The sequence below is a fragment of the Phasianus colchicus genome, chromosome 14, assembly GCF_987193195.1.
Source record: "Phasianus colchicus chromosome 14, bPhaCol1.hap1.1, whole genome shotgun sequence".
In the NCBI taxonomy this organism is placed as follows: Eukaryota; Metazoa; Chordata; class Aves; order Galliformes; family Phasianidae; genus Phasianus; species Phasianus colchicus.
The window spans coordinates 6641328-6659692 of NC_143449.1; the positions used below are offsets into that span (position 1 = coordinate 6641328).

General features: G+C 39.7%; 1 protein-coding gene across 2 annotated transcripts in view; it reads right to left on the reverse strand.

The window, feature by feature from the left end:
* Window positions 1-18365, reverse strand: part of AMMECR1 (AMMECR nuclear protein 1) — a 99730-nt gene that overhangs the window by 7448 nt on the left and 73917 nt on the right. For both annotated transcript variants that reach the window (XM_090150103.1, XM_031594464.2), the window contains 3 exons: window positions 7127-7241; window positions 3840-3930; window positions 2070-2166 (listed from right to left, as the gene is read on the reverse strand). In XM_090150103.1, coding sequence (XP_090006229.1) covers window positions 2070-2166; window positions 3840-3930; window positions 7127-7241 — 303 coding nt within the window. The remainder of the gene's footprint in view (window positions 1-2069; window positions 2167-3839; window positions 3931-7126; window positions 7242-18365) is intronic.

The window sequence follows — 18365 nt, forward strand, 5'->3', positions numbered from 1 at the left end:
CTCAGTGATAGGAGTGGTGCACTGTGCTCCCTGCACCTGATGAGTCAGCTGATCTGTGCATTAATTCCCCCACCACTATGGAACTAAACTATAAGCTTGGCAACTAGTGGTTCTAAGCGAGTCAAAACAGGCCAAGGGCAGCCTGTGTAGAATCACAGATGGAAAAAAAAATCATAACATTAAACAACACGCTTTGTCTATTCTACTCATTAGGCTTGTGATTTTGTGGCTGGGATGTTGAACTAAATACACTAAACAGAACACTTTTGTTTTGTTCTGCACTGGTATGCCATTGCTTCAAACAGAATCATGGAGCTGGAAGAATGTACGTGCTATACAGAAGTTTTGTGTCTTGGAAAAATACATCCCTTATTCACTGAGGTGAACAGAAAGTCTCACTTAAGAACTCCAACAGCTACTCGTGCCCTAAATTATCACCATATGTTCTATATATTCTTCTTTAAAATAGATAGCAAGAAAATTGGGGCGCTGCATTTGGAAGTTTAAGCTGGATTCTATAAACCCTTCCTCCCAAATGTAACCCTGAGAACAGCATGTTTTCCTTAGCAATAGCAACTCCCCTGTAATCAGGTTCCTACTAGAAAGCAGAATTTCAAACAGTCAGTGGGACGAAGTCTTTTTCCTTACCCAGAACAACACTGAATGAAGGACAGATTCTTCTAAAGTGAAAACACAGTTTTCTGAGAAATGCTCTGTCTTCTGCCAAGTCTAAACACTGCTAAGTAATGGCAAACATTTTAGATCTAGGTGACAAAAGTGGGAACTGAAAAAAAAATCTCAGCTCTTTGTCTTCTAAGTGCACATTAACAATAATGAGAAGCCCAGTATTTTTGTCTGAAATGAAAGGACTGGGTTTTAATTATGGAAACATGGAGTCGAGTCTAGCTCACACCCAATCCAGCTGCACTAAGGAGGAAAGAATTCCCAAAGAAATAAGTACACAGAAGTGATGGTAACATATCCAACCAACGTATTAAAAATGAATCTCCTATCCCTGTGAGTCCCTACAAGTCACCAAAAGATAGGAAGAATAATGGTGTTGGACAAAGGTCTCTAACTACCAAATTTATAAGCTGAGTTAATAATAGTGCTTGTTATCCCCAAAGAGAGAAAAGAAACCTCATGGGTTATCAGTCAATACCTCCTTATGACACAGGATTCATAAAATCCTCAGTTCTCAAAGCATGGAATAAACAACTAGAGCTCAGCAGTCACTTTGTACTGCATGGTTATAAAATTATGTTGTTTTACAGGGCTTCCTATTGACACCTGTTCTTTCACCTTTCACCATACAACTACAGTTTTATAGGTGGAACATCTGTGACCCATTCTATAATATTTTGGCTCTGACCTGCTAATGAGCCCTCATGAGCACGTTGTATTAAACAAGCTTTACAACGGGCACACAATTATACAACAGTGTCTGAGCATGGAATAAAGCACTGGACTTATGTCTTCCTTCCTAGAATTCCTGATGAAGTCAAGCTGCTGCACCACCTGTCAGATCAGCTCCCCAGTTTGCATGCCCAGCACCTGGTAGGAGATGAAGCCCCTACTCTGCAGGAGGGAAAAGCCCCAGCGCCCACTTGGAGAGCTGAGCAGCTCAGGGCACTGCATGGCCTCCAGAGCAGCAGCCCCACAGAGCACCGACTGCTCAAACACAACGTGACAATGGCAAGTAATCCCCCTTAATAACAGCCCCTTGAGATCCACTGCAGCCAATGAGCAAACTGTAAAACTGCAGAGCTGATACGCTGTAAGGATTTCTCAGTTATGAAACAAAATATATATACTCCCTGGTATATATGTAGCAAGCTACTTAGCAGCCCTCTCTTCCTTGCTTAGTGCCTGTAATCCCTATTGTATTTAATGCAAGGCACAGATATTCTCAGAAGTCTGTATTCCTGTTGTGAAAAGAAAGAAAATATTAATAATACATACAGGAAAGCTTACTGTTAACATCTGAAACAACCACTTACCAGGAAATGAACTCATCACACTAAAACCAAACCAACAGGGCTTATCTGGAGTATCCCCGGGATGCGTACCTGGTTAGCTTTATGGTTTTCCTGAATTCATTAGTAATCGGAGCTTTGTAGCCTCCTTTCCTCAATAAGGAATCTATGGTTTGAATGTGGTCCCATCCTGTTGAATTTCACAGTGGTAAAAATTCATGAGCATTACTGCAGTAGGAATAGATGTTGCAAAAACACAGCACGAAATGTAGTGATACTGGTAACACAACTGCTCTCCTGAAGTTATGTATGAAACATGGGACATTCTCCTGTGCAGGAGATAGCTGTGGGAAAGAAGCTGAACAGCATTTCACGAGGCATAAAGCTTGCTCTACCAACAATGCATTTTTATCTTGTGGTTGAAATACTGGACCCACTATATCCAGGTGACTGACAATGACAAACAAAATTGCAATTTTCTGAGTCGTTCAGATCATTAATCACATCTGATCACACATCCTAAATGGCTCTGGCAGCATGGAAAACTTCGTTTCTGTATGGAAGAAAATTCAAAAGATTTATTAACTGAATGGGTGGAGAGAACTTCAGGCATTAGTGCTCTCCATAAATATCACTGTAAAGTTAAGAGTGATATTTTAAATTTCAGAACACCTGTGATATGTAGCAGCCTGGTCAGTTTAAAAAAGTGACAACAAAAATTCAGATTCACTACTGTGCTCAATAAAGTCATGCTATGCAAAACTCCTACATGTCAATTTTAAAAAGCCCAGTGTTTCTAAAATAGACATCTTACTTCCCAAAGATGCAATTAAGTTTGTCACACTGCATTTTTAAGACAGAAAAAAAAGAAAAAAATGATTTTAGTAAATTTTTGAGAGTCAGATTGTAACGCATAGTCTACCACAAGTAAGAAATTTAAGCCCTCCCCCAATTCCTGAATTAAAAAAAATACTGAAAAAAATATGTCTAAGTGATCACCAAAGGTCCTAACAAGAGAACCCTTTGGTAACTGGCCAACCTTAGACAGCAAAAGGGAAAGAACTGTCTTAGAAGGCATCTGAGCTTTTAAGTGACCATTGCAAAACCAAATTATCTATTATCTGTTAATGAAGGTCTCACTGCTATTACTTAGTGCACCAGAAGGAAAATGAAGAAGAGGCAATGCAGAAGTCAAAAGGCTGAGACACACTTTTAAGCCTCAAAGAGAAAAACTTCAGTGAGTAGCTTGGCTCAACAAACAGCTGTTCAACAAAAGCTACTGTATATGTAAATTTCTTGATCCACAAACTGAAGTCTGTCCTACTGTAAGGACCACTTTAGAAACCTTATTTTGAACTTCCAGTATGAAAATAATCCTTTCCCACCATCCAAAAACCCAGAAGCCACTGTTCATAGCAGGAATTAAACACTAGAAGCAAATACCTAATGAGAAAAGGCACCATTGCAAAACTGGGAATAAATCAGCTTTTTAAATCATTGTCCAGACAGCCTGCATATTAGCAGAGCTTTTGCATATCTAACATCACAGGGTAACAATTGCATGAAAATTAATAGCTTTTGGCAAATAAGTGAAGTGAGGTAGAAGCACTGTACCACCCCTCCATGATTTATTTTCTTACACCTCACTATGGTTAGGATTTGCTTCAGAACAGCTACAATTTACTGAGTCCCTACAGGGGGATTGAGACAGACACGTAATTGGCATTTTATAGAAGAGTCTTTTCTTACAATTAAATATTGCTCCATCATCTGACATCAGTGCAAGGTCAAATATTGCATTTTAGATTTATAGGTATGCTTAAATTCTTCACCAGATCATATGAAATAAAGCTCAACAATGACCTTGCTCCTTTGCAACCTCCGGTAAGTAGGTGGCGGTGCGTTTTGATCCTTTTTCATTGATGAATTCTATTCTAATGCCATGTACACCCACCTGCAAGAAATTGGCAGTTTTATTAGTACATTAAAAAAAAAAGATACAAGAGATTTCTAATATGATAAAGGTCGACATGAGAACCTTTCACTGGTTAATGCCATTTTGCAAACAGTTGCAGAAGATGTTCAAAACAAATGCCATCTCTGCAAAAAAAAAACCAGCTGAGGTGCAAAAGCAGCTGCTGACAAAATTCCTGGGCCACCAGTCACTGCCAACTGGATCCTGAAACCCTCAAAATTCCTGCTCATGTATGAGGACAGCATTCAGCTTCCAGCTTCCCTTTCCATGCTACTAGAGCAATATGGCAGTCTGCCATTGCAGAAACCAAAACTACTCATCTCAAGGCAGTAGGAGTATTTTATGCAGGAGTTACCAAAAAAGAAAGAGGCCAGGTACCTTTTCAGGGCATTATTTAAGAACTGCCAGCTTCAAGGTACAACGAGAACAAGCTGCTTTGGAATTCAAAACATTAATAACTGATATTTTTGTTTTCATGCACAAAATATGGAGATATTATTTTTATTTAAATCCAAAGTTCCCCACTTTATATGAGGAAATGAAGAGTTCACATTTAAAAGGCTATCACACACACAGTATTTTCCATGGCATTTGTTTTTCAACTTAAAATTTAATAAGAAACACTCTGGCAATTTTTCCAGTGACAACTGCTTTTAACATAACCACATGACAGTGAAAAAACAACTGAGGGACACCTCCAGAGCTCTTAATGACCACTTGTTCAATTAACATATTTGGTTATTTTAATACTTTATTTTTCAAGGTCTGTGATTTTTATATATGACATAAGTACAGAGAAGAAATGGGAGAAATCTTGGCCATGGTCTCCACAAGCCTTCTGCATGAAACTACCACTCCTTACAAAGGAAAAATTAATTAGAGGCTAACATATTGAGTTTGCTGCCAATTTTAATGTATTTTATTACTTAACATTCATAAAATGGATATAAAGTTCAAATCTGTATACTCAGATGATGTAATTATGAACTTAAGGAGCCTGAAAGTAAAAAGAAATGGTGTTAGAGGCTAAAATCTACTTAGCTTATTGCTAAGATGAGAACAGAGTATGTTTCTGCAATTGCAATAACATTGCAAATGAAGTTCAGCACTTAAGTCCCAAACATCTAATTCCAATAATGCTCCTTTGCACATCTTTGCCCATGTCAGTTTTGAAAGGCTTTTTATTAGAACAGAAAAAGGTCGGTATCAAATTAAAAGAACGCCATTTCAGATCGCTGTAAAATACAACCAACCTCCCGAGAAGCATCGTGTCAACCCTCCACAGCTCAGCCTTCTGAAATCTCAACTCATCTATACTACAGCGTGTGATTATTGCCACTAGATGAAGATGGGTGCTCAGTCGTGTCAGACTGTTACAGCCAAGAGCAGTTCAGCCATATTTAAAAGGCAAGCACTAACAAGCAGACCGTGGAAGGAATTTCACAAAGCCTTTCCATGGGGTCACTGTCAGCTATTAAGCTTATACCAGTTTCCAATCTGCTCTTACTGGGCAATCCTCAGCAAAGTCACCGAGTCACTTTTAAGCACCACGCTAGGAGAATGCTGACAGTTTGATTTGCAAACTACCAGAAAACAACACTTCGTTGATCTTGCTCCCTTTCCTGAATGAAAGAAAATATAAAAGAAAAACTCATCCATAAGTCCACCAGTTTGGTGGTGTCTTCTCAAAACACGTCCCATCAACACAAACTATTTTTATTACTGTACACAGGAAAATAGACAACCCGTTGAGCTTAAATGGGACCTATCAATGAGGAACAAATCACCAAGTTTGCCAAATAAACCTCATTGGTAAAGTAAGTTATGTGACACGGAAACAAATGCTACTATAGGTAATAAACCAAATTTACTTGGAAAAAATGAATGTTAGCCTTACAACAGCAACATCACATTAACTACCTATGCATTTGGCTGACTTTTAAGTGTTTATATATTCAGTTGCACAAGCTCTAAACCAGAATACTGGTTAAAATTTCTCTAAAATTGCCCCAAATATTCCTAGGATGGGGGGTAAGGACTTTGTTTGGGAGAATTCACAGGAATTCACTGAAGGTTTTAAAACCCTTGAATTAAATATGAGAGAACAAGTTGGCAAATGAATAATGCAAAGGCTATTGTATTTTTGACCCTTCCATTCTTCCTCCATAAGCCAGAACTCTCCAATGAGAAGAATCATGAGATTCTGGAAAGTAAATCACGACTGTACGGAATTACTTTTCTGCATTAAGCTTGTTAACAGTATTGATGAGGAATCAAGGATTCTACATAAGACACAAAGAGGGCACTGAAAGTAAAATCCTCCATTATTTCAAACAAATTTGAATGTTGTGACTTAAGCCGTAAGACCACCATTCTGTGGTGCCTTCTACCACTGTGACAACAAATATTCCATTCACTTTTGTTATGTGTGGGCCCACCAGGAAACCTCTTTTGCTATTAAGAATTCCTAAATATCTAGTAGGGCTAAGCCACCATTGTAGGGAAGTCATTATTACATGAAAGCACTCTTAATTTGCAGGGTGTCTCTGGCACTGTAACACATCCAGTAGCATATACAACATCTTCAAAAAAATTTCTATCTGCTCAAATATAGACTGAAAGTACATCCTGGCTGAGATGAGAAGTTGATCTTCAGTCCAGCAATTTACTTTTTTGCAAGCATCTAAAACCAAGTAATTTGGGAAAGAACATAAGAATACAGAATAACACTTTGTCCAGTACACCTTCTCAGAAACAACCCTAAAAGCTTCTTAATCTGTGGCTTTTATGCTACTGCTCTGAGAGAATGCATGCAGGTTTCCTAGAACCAGTCAAGTAAAACAGATTATGCTCTAATAAGGAGCACAGGAAAACAAGAGCTGTCAGTTACGTGGCCTCACTGTATCAGGGCTTTGTGTTGTTCTGCAGGCCACTTGCTCTGAAAGCAAAGGAAGACAAATGGAAATCAACTCTACTCCATTTTCTTGGCTCAGGCTTTCAAGGCAATGGCAGTTCTACCAAAACGGCATCTTGAATCGTTACACTAAACACTCTGTATAGAGTGCCAAACAGCAGCTACACTGAGTATATGCAGATGACTTAAACAGTGAGAGTTCTGCTACAGATGCTCATGGTTATCAAAGACATTTTCTTACAAGACATGCACAGTCCTTACCTCCCAGTCCATGTAGTCACATACATCTTCAAAGTTAGTGAGTAGAGACACTGAGCAGAAAAGCCGTGGCAGCTCATCCCTCGTCATTGGGGGGAAACGACTATCTTTAAGGGCACTGTTGAAGACAAAACAGAATTTCATTCTTTTTTTTTTTTTTTAATAAAGTTCAAAGATCTAATGACTTAACTGAAAAATATCATTAAAAAAAACACCAAAACCCAAAAACTGATGAAAGGATGACCAGTTTGATAATCCAGTTGTCAGCATAACACACTGAACAACATCCCCAACCTTTTCCTTAGACATTTGCTTCAGATTTCTTGGCTGGCCAGTCAGGTGGAGCTCTGAGGGCCATTCCTTCCTGAGAAGATTCTGCTACTTACTAATGAACCACCAGAAAGTTATGGAAAAGGTTGAACAATAGCTGTTCTACATGCAATTTAGTAAATCCCTTTTGAAAAAGGTGAACTGTACAATACATTGGGAAATTTTACAGCCTGCAAAAATCAAACACGTAATACAGTAATCAAACTGTGGAATTTAATTCTTCAGTAAAAAAAAAAAATCTGATCAAACAGAATATTCTACCAAAAAAATATTCATGCTTACTGGCAAAGGTTAACAGAAAGGTAAAAACATCCAGGAGTTCTATGCTCGCAAACCTACAGGACTTGAAGGTGTTCTGCAAAGCAGAGGTAATGATTAGTAACATGGAAGCTTGCAAACAGCTACATTAATCCTCAGGCTAAGGTACCGTTCTACAGATGAACATACACCTAATTGACAGAGCTCAGTAACAGGAAAAACCTTCTTTGTGTGTTCCAGGACCCCTTGAAAAGCAAAGCATGAACAGACAGTAAGCAGTACCACCAACAGGAACACCTAAGAACCTACTTGCATGAGTTTGGTTAAGACCTGGTTCAATTGGAGAAGGTTAAGGCAAGTATGGCATCCCATCATTTCTTGTTTTCTTAGGATTTTAGATACAACGTATGAATATAAACATGCTCACTTCCAACAAAAACAGTGATCTGCTAACTAAGATTTTGTTAAGTAAGGAGAGTCTATCATTAAGAGACTTGTTAAATAACTACCGAGTTCTTCACATGTTTCATAAAACAACTTGATCATTCTTACTCCTTTTGCTTGGCCTACAGCCAGCGGCTGCTGCTGCCCAATACAATTACAGCCACGTCTATGGCCTTTAGCACATGGCTGATATCATCATTTTACGTTAAGAGTAGTCTAACTTCATTAAAGCTAACAAAAGCATTTCACCAGAAATAGCATTCCATCTTGAATGAATGCCATACACTGAAGAATTAAAATAGAACCCCTTCTTTTTTGGTGACGTGGGGAGGAAAGCAGGCTTTTTCTCAGACGTGTCACAATTACAAAAATAAAAAGAACACAGCATTGGAATTAATGGAGGCTCTTCTCCAAATTTTTACATTATAAAATTGATAAGAAATTCAGATTTTCATTATAGAGATACATTCATTGTAAAATTAGGAAACAGATGGTAGGTCTGTTCTACCCAGTATTTCAGAGTAATTCTAGGCAAGCCTACTCAAATCTCCCACGGACAAGGAGAAAAGATGTTGGGACGATACATAACTAACCAAGATAAATCTCTTATTTATGTAGGATAGTGCCAAACAGACATGTGAAGAACTGGGAACACTAACAGGATTTAAAGCATAATGCCCATGATATTTAAGTAATGACTTTCACTGAAGATGTACCAAATGATCTTCTCCAAGATTCTGTTGATGGGATTTGCAAAGCCAGCTGTGCAACTGCAGGAGATCAGGCAGTTACCTTTCTCTGTTACCTGATGTTTCAGTCATTAGGGATCTACTTACATGGCCACAGTTGAAGAGAGACAGATGAAAATATGAGTGGCTAATTCAGCCTTCGTATTCCTCCACATAGGAAAAACACATCTAAGCATAAAGGGAGGGATACTCTGAACACAGGGACAGCTCAAACCAGAAGTCCATCTTGCTTAGTATTAAACAGTAACCAGCAGCAGATGGCAAAAAGGATAAATACAAGAACACAATAAATACCCAGGGTGTGCTTGCCCAGAATGCTGTGAGAATCCAGCTGTTTAAAGCTTAGGAATCCGGAGCCAGAGATGGGATCTCCACACTTAACAGCTCTCCGTGAGTTTATTTAATAAGTGCATGCAAACACACTCTTGAAATTTCATCAGAAAACCCCAAACTTCTTTTGATATTTTGATTAACAAAAATGCAATCCAAACAGAATCTGATGCTGCTGCAAGTTTGCTTACATGCAAATTTCTCATTTCCCTGAGGTATACTCTACCTCTATCATGTAACCAATCTATTTGGATACATCACCAAAAAGCACCCAAAGAGACAAACACCGTTTCATTAACAAACTACAAGTTCAGCTACCTTATAAAACAACAGCATGCATGAATGTGCCATCCTTGTTTAACCCCATTTTTCATAATGTATGCAGCAGTCTTACCATGCAAAACATTTCACCTACTGTAAGAATTTATACCCTTCAGAAAAACAGAAAAGGCTTTTTTTTTTTTTTTTTTGGCACAGCTTGATTTGAGGAGTTTATCCAGCACTCACTTCCCCTTCCTAAAGCTGCCAAAATGCATTTGTGAATTTCAACGTTCCGCAGCAAAGGCTGCAGGATCCCAACCACCACACAAGCTGAAGTCCAGGCAAAGTCCCACTCACTGAGGATCTGCTGCGCTGGCATTGCTAGACAGGGAGCCGTCCTCAATTTAAGGTACTTGTAAGTTATACAGAAACAAACGTCACACATGGCGTGTAAGCCACATCTCAAATGCAGTGAGAATTAAACACAAAGTGGGTGATTTATGATGAATTTGAATACTGATAAAAAGCTGCGATACAAAACCTTCCTGTGAATGCGGTGCAAGCTGAAAGGCAGACAAAGGCAGAAAGCCTCAGGCAAACACAGCCAACAAAGTAGTGAACTTTAGTGAAAGCAGAGCAGCATAGTACACAGTACACACGCTATTAGTAAGCTTGACTGGCTAATTCCATTATTCACTAATTTGAAACTGGCACAAGGCCTTGCTTTCACACAACTACCTCACAATACCTACACCACTGCTTATCACATATAGTGCCATTTCAGCCAGTCCTGAGACAATCCCTTCAGAAGTGCTAGGTGCTTTTTTGGTCTGTACACCCTGCTGGGAACTTGATCCCTAATGCCTATAGCACTACGGACATCTTTGCATGTGTCCAGTGCTAGCACTGCTGCTGCTGAAAACAGGTGAGCAATCTGCAGAACAAACCCATCAGAGACTGGAATTCAAGCTTCTGATGCCACCACAACTGCTTGCTATAGAATATTATGCTCCTCCTTTCTCCATCTCCAGATCCCATGTTACAGTTTGTTTCTGTCATTCAGAACAGCTTTGTGCCCATAAGTAAACCCAAAACTTAGCTGGAGAAATCTGTGCTCACAAACAATCAACAGAACAAACTGAAGGGAGAGGACAAGGAGAATGCATTTATTTGTACTGGTTGTCTACATAGATAATATTTTGTCTGCCTATGCTGAACGTATGAGACCGGAGGAGTCAAAAAATTATATCTGGTGACAGATGTAGGAAAACCAGCTTAAAACTGGACATTTGGTTCACAGGAAATGCAGACATGTTGTTAGACGTGTTTCACTTCCGAATTCATCCCTAATCCTCAAGACCGCAATGATTCAGAATAAGTCTAGAATTTATCTCAAGGATATTTAGTAAGCCACCATCTACTGACTACTGTGATGACTTGAGCACAACAAGGGGATGGCATCCAGCAGGCTTCCTCACGGGCAGCTGTCCACACTGAGCTTAGCTTTGTGCGATGGTTAACAGACGGGCAGAAACGCCAGCAGATCTCAGCACTTACCCAGCATAAGAAAGTTTGCACGAGCTTTAACTTTTGTAGCTCCTGTTCTGTGGAAAAAGAATTTCAGTTTCTAGAGACAACAGTTTGGCACTTATTATACACTTCATACACTCTACAAAGATGTACATATGTAAATTCAGGCTTTGACCTCACTTTTACTGTTAGTATGATTCACAGTGACCAATTTAAAGCAAGCACAGCAGAGAGACAAGGAAACACGTGCACACTTCCCTTAAACTTACTACTGGTCTGAACTGCTCAGAATGAAGTGTCTATGTAACGGTGCAGGCACTCTTCGTTAGCAGAAGAGACTTTGTTGCATTTACTTGACAGAAGTGCTACCAGATCATGACTCTACTATCTTATTCAATGCCAAATTCTTCTGCTATTCTTCTGCTAGAAATACAAAAGGATTCCACTGGAGCAAAGACAGGTAATATCAGGTATCAGGTTTAAAAAATAAACTCCACGTTTTTTTCTTTTAAGCTTAGAATGAAGGAGAGGTAAGTGGAAATAATTAGTAAAGTAAGTTGGAAAACTAAGCAAAGTTCAATTTAATAGAAAAAAAGCAGCTTTAAAGGAAAAAAAAACACTATTAAAAAAACCCATTTTCTACAGCATCTGCTCTTTATTTCCTAATGCCCAGGATGAATTTACATATCCTGCTGCTGACTAACTAGAAGTACTTGGAGTTGAAAAGAAGCAGTGCCAAGCAGAGGGAATTTTAGCTGGCCAATAAAATGACATTAGTTTTTCCACATGGGGTTCTGCTTCATGTTAAAAGCATAGCAGGCAAAGTCAAAATTGAATCCTGTTCAAAGAACACTATTTTTAGACACAACATGCATGCACACACAGCATTCCTCATTAAATATACTTGATTTATGAAGTCTTCTGTGTCCTACTAAGACAGACCTAACGCCAGCCAAGAAAACACAAAGTACTCTCAACAACCACTTTTCCTTGGGCTGAGCTGTGCAATGCACATCACAGCTCCTGCTTAAACGAAGCTCATTTGCCCAGAAGCTCTCCACAAAAATGTTTTCACTAAATTCATGTTTCATGCTCTGCTCCTCTTTGTACTTGGGAATATGAAAAAAGGTTTGCGAACTCTTTAAAGACACTGAAAAGATGCAAAGATAAAGAAATAGTTTAAGCAATTTTGAGTTACAACCAGCAGCATGAAATTTAGTGACAATATAATTAAAGCTTATATTCCTTAGGTCTACACCTTGTTTGAGATATTCTCACAGTACTTTACTAAAGCAATAGTACGAGCAGGTGAGCACAATTCACAACTGTGCTCTCCTGCTGTAATCTCTGTAGAGAACAAAAATGCTAAGAGAGATACAATAATCAACCTCAATCTTCAAGAACCTCTGGTTCTTCATGTGATGTGGCAGCCAGGTGACAAACAGCAGGATAGAAATGGAAGAAATCAAACACAGAAACGGATCAGTTTAGAGGTCCATGAAAATCATCATGATTAAATGTAAAGCTTCTGTAAAGTTTCCTAGCATGTGGGCATTGCAAAAAGTGCAGAGGGATTTATGTGTGGATGAACAAAGGCATTAAATGAATTAAATACTTACTATTTTATTATTATATAATCATAGTAATAATTAAATTTCTCACCAAATTATCTTTGTGGGAAGACCCAAACTGGGTAGAGGTTAGGAAAAACTGGATAGAGTTGTGTAAATACTGGAAATTACTTTGGGAGCTTTAACATAACACAGAAGATGCAAAAGAAACAGTCAAATATTGGGCACGATGTAAGCACTAGGCTGCTTTTATAGGAAGTGTAAATGAGGCAGAGTCATGGAGTGACTGATGGCATTTAGGACGTTTACGCAGTGAATCAGAGACAGAACCAGGAACAGAATCCAAGCTCTCTGACTCCTAAAAATCTTTCTGTGACTGCATCGCTTTCACAATCTGCTCAGTCCACAGTGTAGAGATACCACTCCCAGCTTAATCAAAACAGAATGGATAAACTTAGGCTAATGAATTAAAACAAATCCATTAGTTTTTAAGTCCGCTCTAGTACTGATCACTTCTTAATTAATCCAGTTTCCTACACAGGGCACAAAATAAAACAAACTAACTTTTGGCATCTAAAGTAAACAACAGTTTCCTGAATACAGTCACCACAGTGATGAACAATAGGTATAAGACCATATATTATGAGCTACTGCACTCTCCCAGTACACAGTATGTTGGCACTACTTTTACACTGCAGGCAAATGGCTTCATAAACTACCTGATGAAAACCCTTTTCATTCATTTCAGCAAGTGTCATTCAGTTATTCTTCATTCATCAAGAGGAATATGCTTAGAAGAGGTAACTTAGAAAATGCATTTTACAAATAAATGATCCTGTGTTGATCAACTGAGCCCAAAGGGCCTCTTCAGTTAAAACATCCTGAAATGAACAGGTGGCAAGCTGACTGGATTTTAGATAACAGCAGTGAGAGACACTTAGTGACAGGATTTCAGAAAAAAATGTGATAGTCATAGTTTGTCTCACTGCAGAGTTGCACATATTTGACGTTAGTTAAGATTTTTCTTTTCCTTGAATAACTTCAATAAAGAAGAAACTGAAGAGCACTTATGCAAGTCACCAAAATCAGCTATCAGGACAGTCTTAGAGCTTCCGTGTCACAATATGCAATTATTTTTAAGCTAGAACAGGGCAGAGTATGCTTGTCTTCAGAAGGAGGACTTAAGTGGGAGAGATTTTGCCAACTTTCAAGGAGATTTCAAGGAGTGATTCACTCAAAATTACATTGTCTTTCTTTTTTCCTTTTTTTTTTTGTCGGACTTCAGAATTTCCAGGAAACAAAACAACTGTGAATGACGTCTTCTGTGCTTTTCCTGAACCCTCCCTTCCATTTGGGAGATAGAAAGGGAAAGAACAACATTTCTACTTCCTGCACACTACGTTGCTAAGTGGCAGTCACAGAGTAGGAGGAAAGAAAAAATAACAACCCCCCCACACACTTGTTGACATTTTGCACAGAAATAATTCTATAACTGTGCCTAATTGATGATCACACTGCAGCAGTGTTTCAGGTAGGAGAAATAAAATACTGATCTGGCATTTTGGCTCTTCAATCTATTTTCTTAACTCCTGAAAACTGAAGTATGCCAGGAAAGCCCTCCCCCCATCTGTTTCTCCTCCCTCCAGTGGCTTCACACTCCCAGCAGTTTAGCTGCAGCCATCCAGATTAAGAGGAAAAAAGGAATATTCTAATACTATTTTAGTTGCTTTGGTTTTGAAAACAGTAACATTCTTCTAAAGAAAAGACAACAAAAACGCTTACCTAAATTAAGTGTTTGGACACCTGAAGTGCTTGGTTGGTAAGCCATTCATCTAAATCTGCCACTGAGACATGCTACCAGAAACCACGGACAAGGTTCTGAAACATTACTGCAGCTTACTGCAGCACAACTGCATCCTCCCCCATGGGAAGGCATCATCTCTGTGCGTTATGACAGAGGTGCCCAGTGGGGTTTGTGTTGAGAGCAGTGCTGTGCAAGTCATGTCATGTCATGAGCTCACGGTCAAGAACAAACCTGAAGTGAACTGTTGCTGTAATAACAGAAGCAAAACTTAACAACCCCCACTTAATGGGGCTGCATTAAGAAGAATGCTGAAGAAAAGAAAATGTAATAATCGAAGAGTTAACAAAAGCTGTATTAAAAATTAAAAAAAAGCTGGCTGCAAAGCAGAGATTTTTCTCAACACTGCAGTATTGTACTGGGAATACTTGAAAGGTATATCACACAAGTGCCAACTTGAGTACAATTCAAATACGTGAGGAATAAAAAGAATAATTCAGATTATTTCATTTGTAGTATTCTTGAAACGTGAACAGAGGCAATTAGGATATACCACAATGAACTGTTTCTTCAGGTACACGAATACAGATACTTTTATCACCTGTTCCTCATGCTGTACAAACACATCCATAACTGAATTTGTGTGAAATCATTTCCATAGCAGGCATCACAGCATGTAGGTAAAGAGTCATGGAAATAAAGAAAAAAAAAAACAAAAAATTAATATATCCTGAGTTTGATAGTGACTGCAGCCACAAATGGAAATGGTTTCAGTTTATCAAAGAATCAGATGCTTGACAGGGACCTCTGGATCCAGCTGGACCAACCCATGCTCTAGCAGGGCCACCAGAGCAGGGTGCCCAGGCCCACACCTTAAAGAGGAGGTGACTCCATCTCCCTGGGCAACCTTTGCCATTGCTCCAGCACTTGCACGATAGAACAGTGTTTCCCAATGTTCGGATGGAGCCTTTAGTATTCCAGTTTGTGTCCTTTCCTTTTGTCCTGACACTGGGCACCATAGAACAGAGCCTGGCTCCATCCTCTTTGCACTTTCCCTTCAGTGAGAGGGGAGGATCCCTCCCAAGCCTCCTCTTCTCCAGGGCAAACAACCACAGCCAACCCTATCTTTCCTCACAGGAGATGCACTGTAGCCCCTTCAGCACTGGGCTGTGTGGTCATTTGCTGGACTCCCTCCAATATGTCCTGGTCTCTCTTGTACTGGGAGGCCCAGAATTGGACCTGGATCTCTAGATACAGCCTCACCAGTGCTGAGCGGGGAGAAGGATCACCTGCATCCTCATATTGGCAGTACTTTGCCTAATGCACCCAAGAATACCATTGGCCTTCTTTGCAGCAAAGAGACATTGCTGGCTCTTGTTTGACTTGGTGAGCACCCATATCCTCTCCTGCCAGGCTGCTTCCCAGCTGGGTGCCCCCAGCACGTCCTCGTGCCCAGGCTGTTCCTCCTGAAGGGCAGGACTGTAAACTTATTGAACTACAAGAGTCCTTTTCTCCAGCCTGTTGAGTTCCCTCTGAATGGCTGCATGACCTTCTGACATACCAGCTGCCAGCTGTGTTTCGAGTCGTCTGCATATCCTTATGCACACGCGTGTGTTGTGCCACACACCCACAACTAAAGAGCAAACTGTTGTGGTGTAGCTGATAACACTTTGAGAATCTTGTTTTTTCCTTGAACAAGTGCTGTAGTTCACTTCCCGCCAACTGCTGAAACCACCAAAATGTTATTCACAGAATATTTCTAAGGATACCTATGATTTCCAGGCATATCTTTATTTTAATCTTGATTTCCAACTTTGGCTATCTCGACTCATGGGACATGCACAATGTCAACCCCACAAAACGTACAGAGCAACAAACACAGGATATCTCAAGGGTATGGTTGGCTCTCTGGTCTGAGGGCACACTGATGGCTTACGTTGTCCAGCCTGCCATCCACCAGTACCCCCAAGTCCTTTGTGGCAAGGCTGTGCTCTATCCTTACATCCCCCAGCTTGTACTGACAGGAGGTTGCCACAGCCAAGGTGCAGACCTTACACTTGGATCTGCTGGGCCTCATGAGGCTCTCCCAGGCCCACTGCTCAGACTGTCTGGATGGCAACCCATCCCCTAGATGTGTCAACTGTATGGTGACATGTCCACAAACTTGCTAACAATGCACTTGATCCCACTGTTAATCCCACTGGTGAAGATACTGAAGAGCACCATCCCCAGAGGGACACCATCCATCACTGATCTCTCTATCCAAACAATGAGCCACTGACTGCCACTCTCTGTGCAGGATCTCACAACCAGCAATACCGCAGTTTCCTGATTACATTTGTAAGATTCAAGTTTCTATGGCTTCAATATTCTTATTTTTTCCTGAAGCCAAAGATTTCTACACTGCTTTTGTGGTTCTAAAGGAATTAATTTTCTCCTTGTACGTGAAGGAAGAGCAAAGATGTCAGAACTCCATTTTTCTCATACTGCTTTAATCCCACAGAGAGTGAGGGAGTCATTCTGCATTACTGTAAAACGGCTATTACACTGAAAATCTACGTTTTTCTTAAATTAATCTAACTTAAAAGATGCAGAGCTTCACTAGCAGGTTGCAAGTACACATTCACAAATGAAATACTAAATTCCAGCTCTCCACATACCAGATCAGGCAAGTTGCAGAGAAGTACACTTTGTAGTAAATTACAACACGAAGCGTGCAATTATTTTGCATTTGCTTAAGTCCAGCAAGAGAAGGTAGAACTGCAATGTCGAATGCACTCCATACTTCTAGAACTGAACAGAGTGAGCTAGAAAATCCATACAAAACAGTTGCTTGTATTCTGAATTGTTTTGCAACTGACAGCATTTTTTGGCTGCTGTCGCACACAAGGTAAAGCAGCTGCATACACAGTTTCTTCATAAGTGGCAGCTTCTTTTCTGACTTTTCCCTTATTCTCCTTCACCTCTCCCACCATCTTTATCGTGCTGGGATAAATGAGGACCATGCAGTTTTGAAAGGCATGACACTGTGTGTCAACTCTGAGGAAGCTGAAAGGTGTCACTTGCCAGGGAGATGTCCTGTTTTGATACACATCAAAAGCAAATCCACAGCACGTAGAACAATCCCACAACATAACACAGTAAGCTTACCCTTGTCGCTCCAGATGCTCATTAAAAAATTGCACAGCAAAACTGACCAGGGTCTGGTGTGCAGGCTTTTGCTTGGTGAACATATGAAATAAAAGACGAGCCAAAACTGAGCTCCAACTGGACTAACTTACAGTGCCACTAACGGGCTCTCCAGCAGATGGCAAAGTTTAGATAATTAACAAGAGTGAACTCTTCAATTAGATATAGAACTCTTAAGCTCAAGTAACAGTGACCACTCAAATCCCAAAAGTTATACCTGCAATTCTTTACATCTTCAACAGGTTTTTCAGTACTGACCTGCTCACCCCAAAGCAGACACTGAAGTCAAAATCTTTTGGGCCACTTTACTGCTAAACTCAACCTGCACATCATCAGCTCACGGAACAGTGCTTGGTGCTCACCTCTACAGAAATGCCCAAGTCATAATTTTTAAAAAGTAGAAACAGAAACATTTGTAGTTCTTTATGCATTGTCAAAAGCCTCCCCTTCAACAGATATGGAAAAATTATACGTTCCTAAACTCAGCAGTGCAATGATACCTAAACATGTGGAATATCATTTGAACTTTCAATTTCCCGTGACTTGCTTAAAAAAAAGTTTATTCTTATCATACACTTGAAAGCCTGGAACAAAAGAGTACTCAATAGTCTCAATACAGCTGTTGTCACTGGAAGTACTACAGGCTACACTTTAGCTGTTTTTATTTAAAGCTGCCTGTATGATTCAATTCAGCTGATGTTGCAGATGGAATTCAATTTTGATCCTGCTTATTAGAAATACAGAAACTAATGTTCTATGGTCAATAGTTTGGAACTACA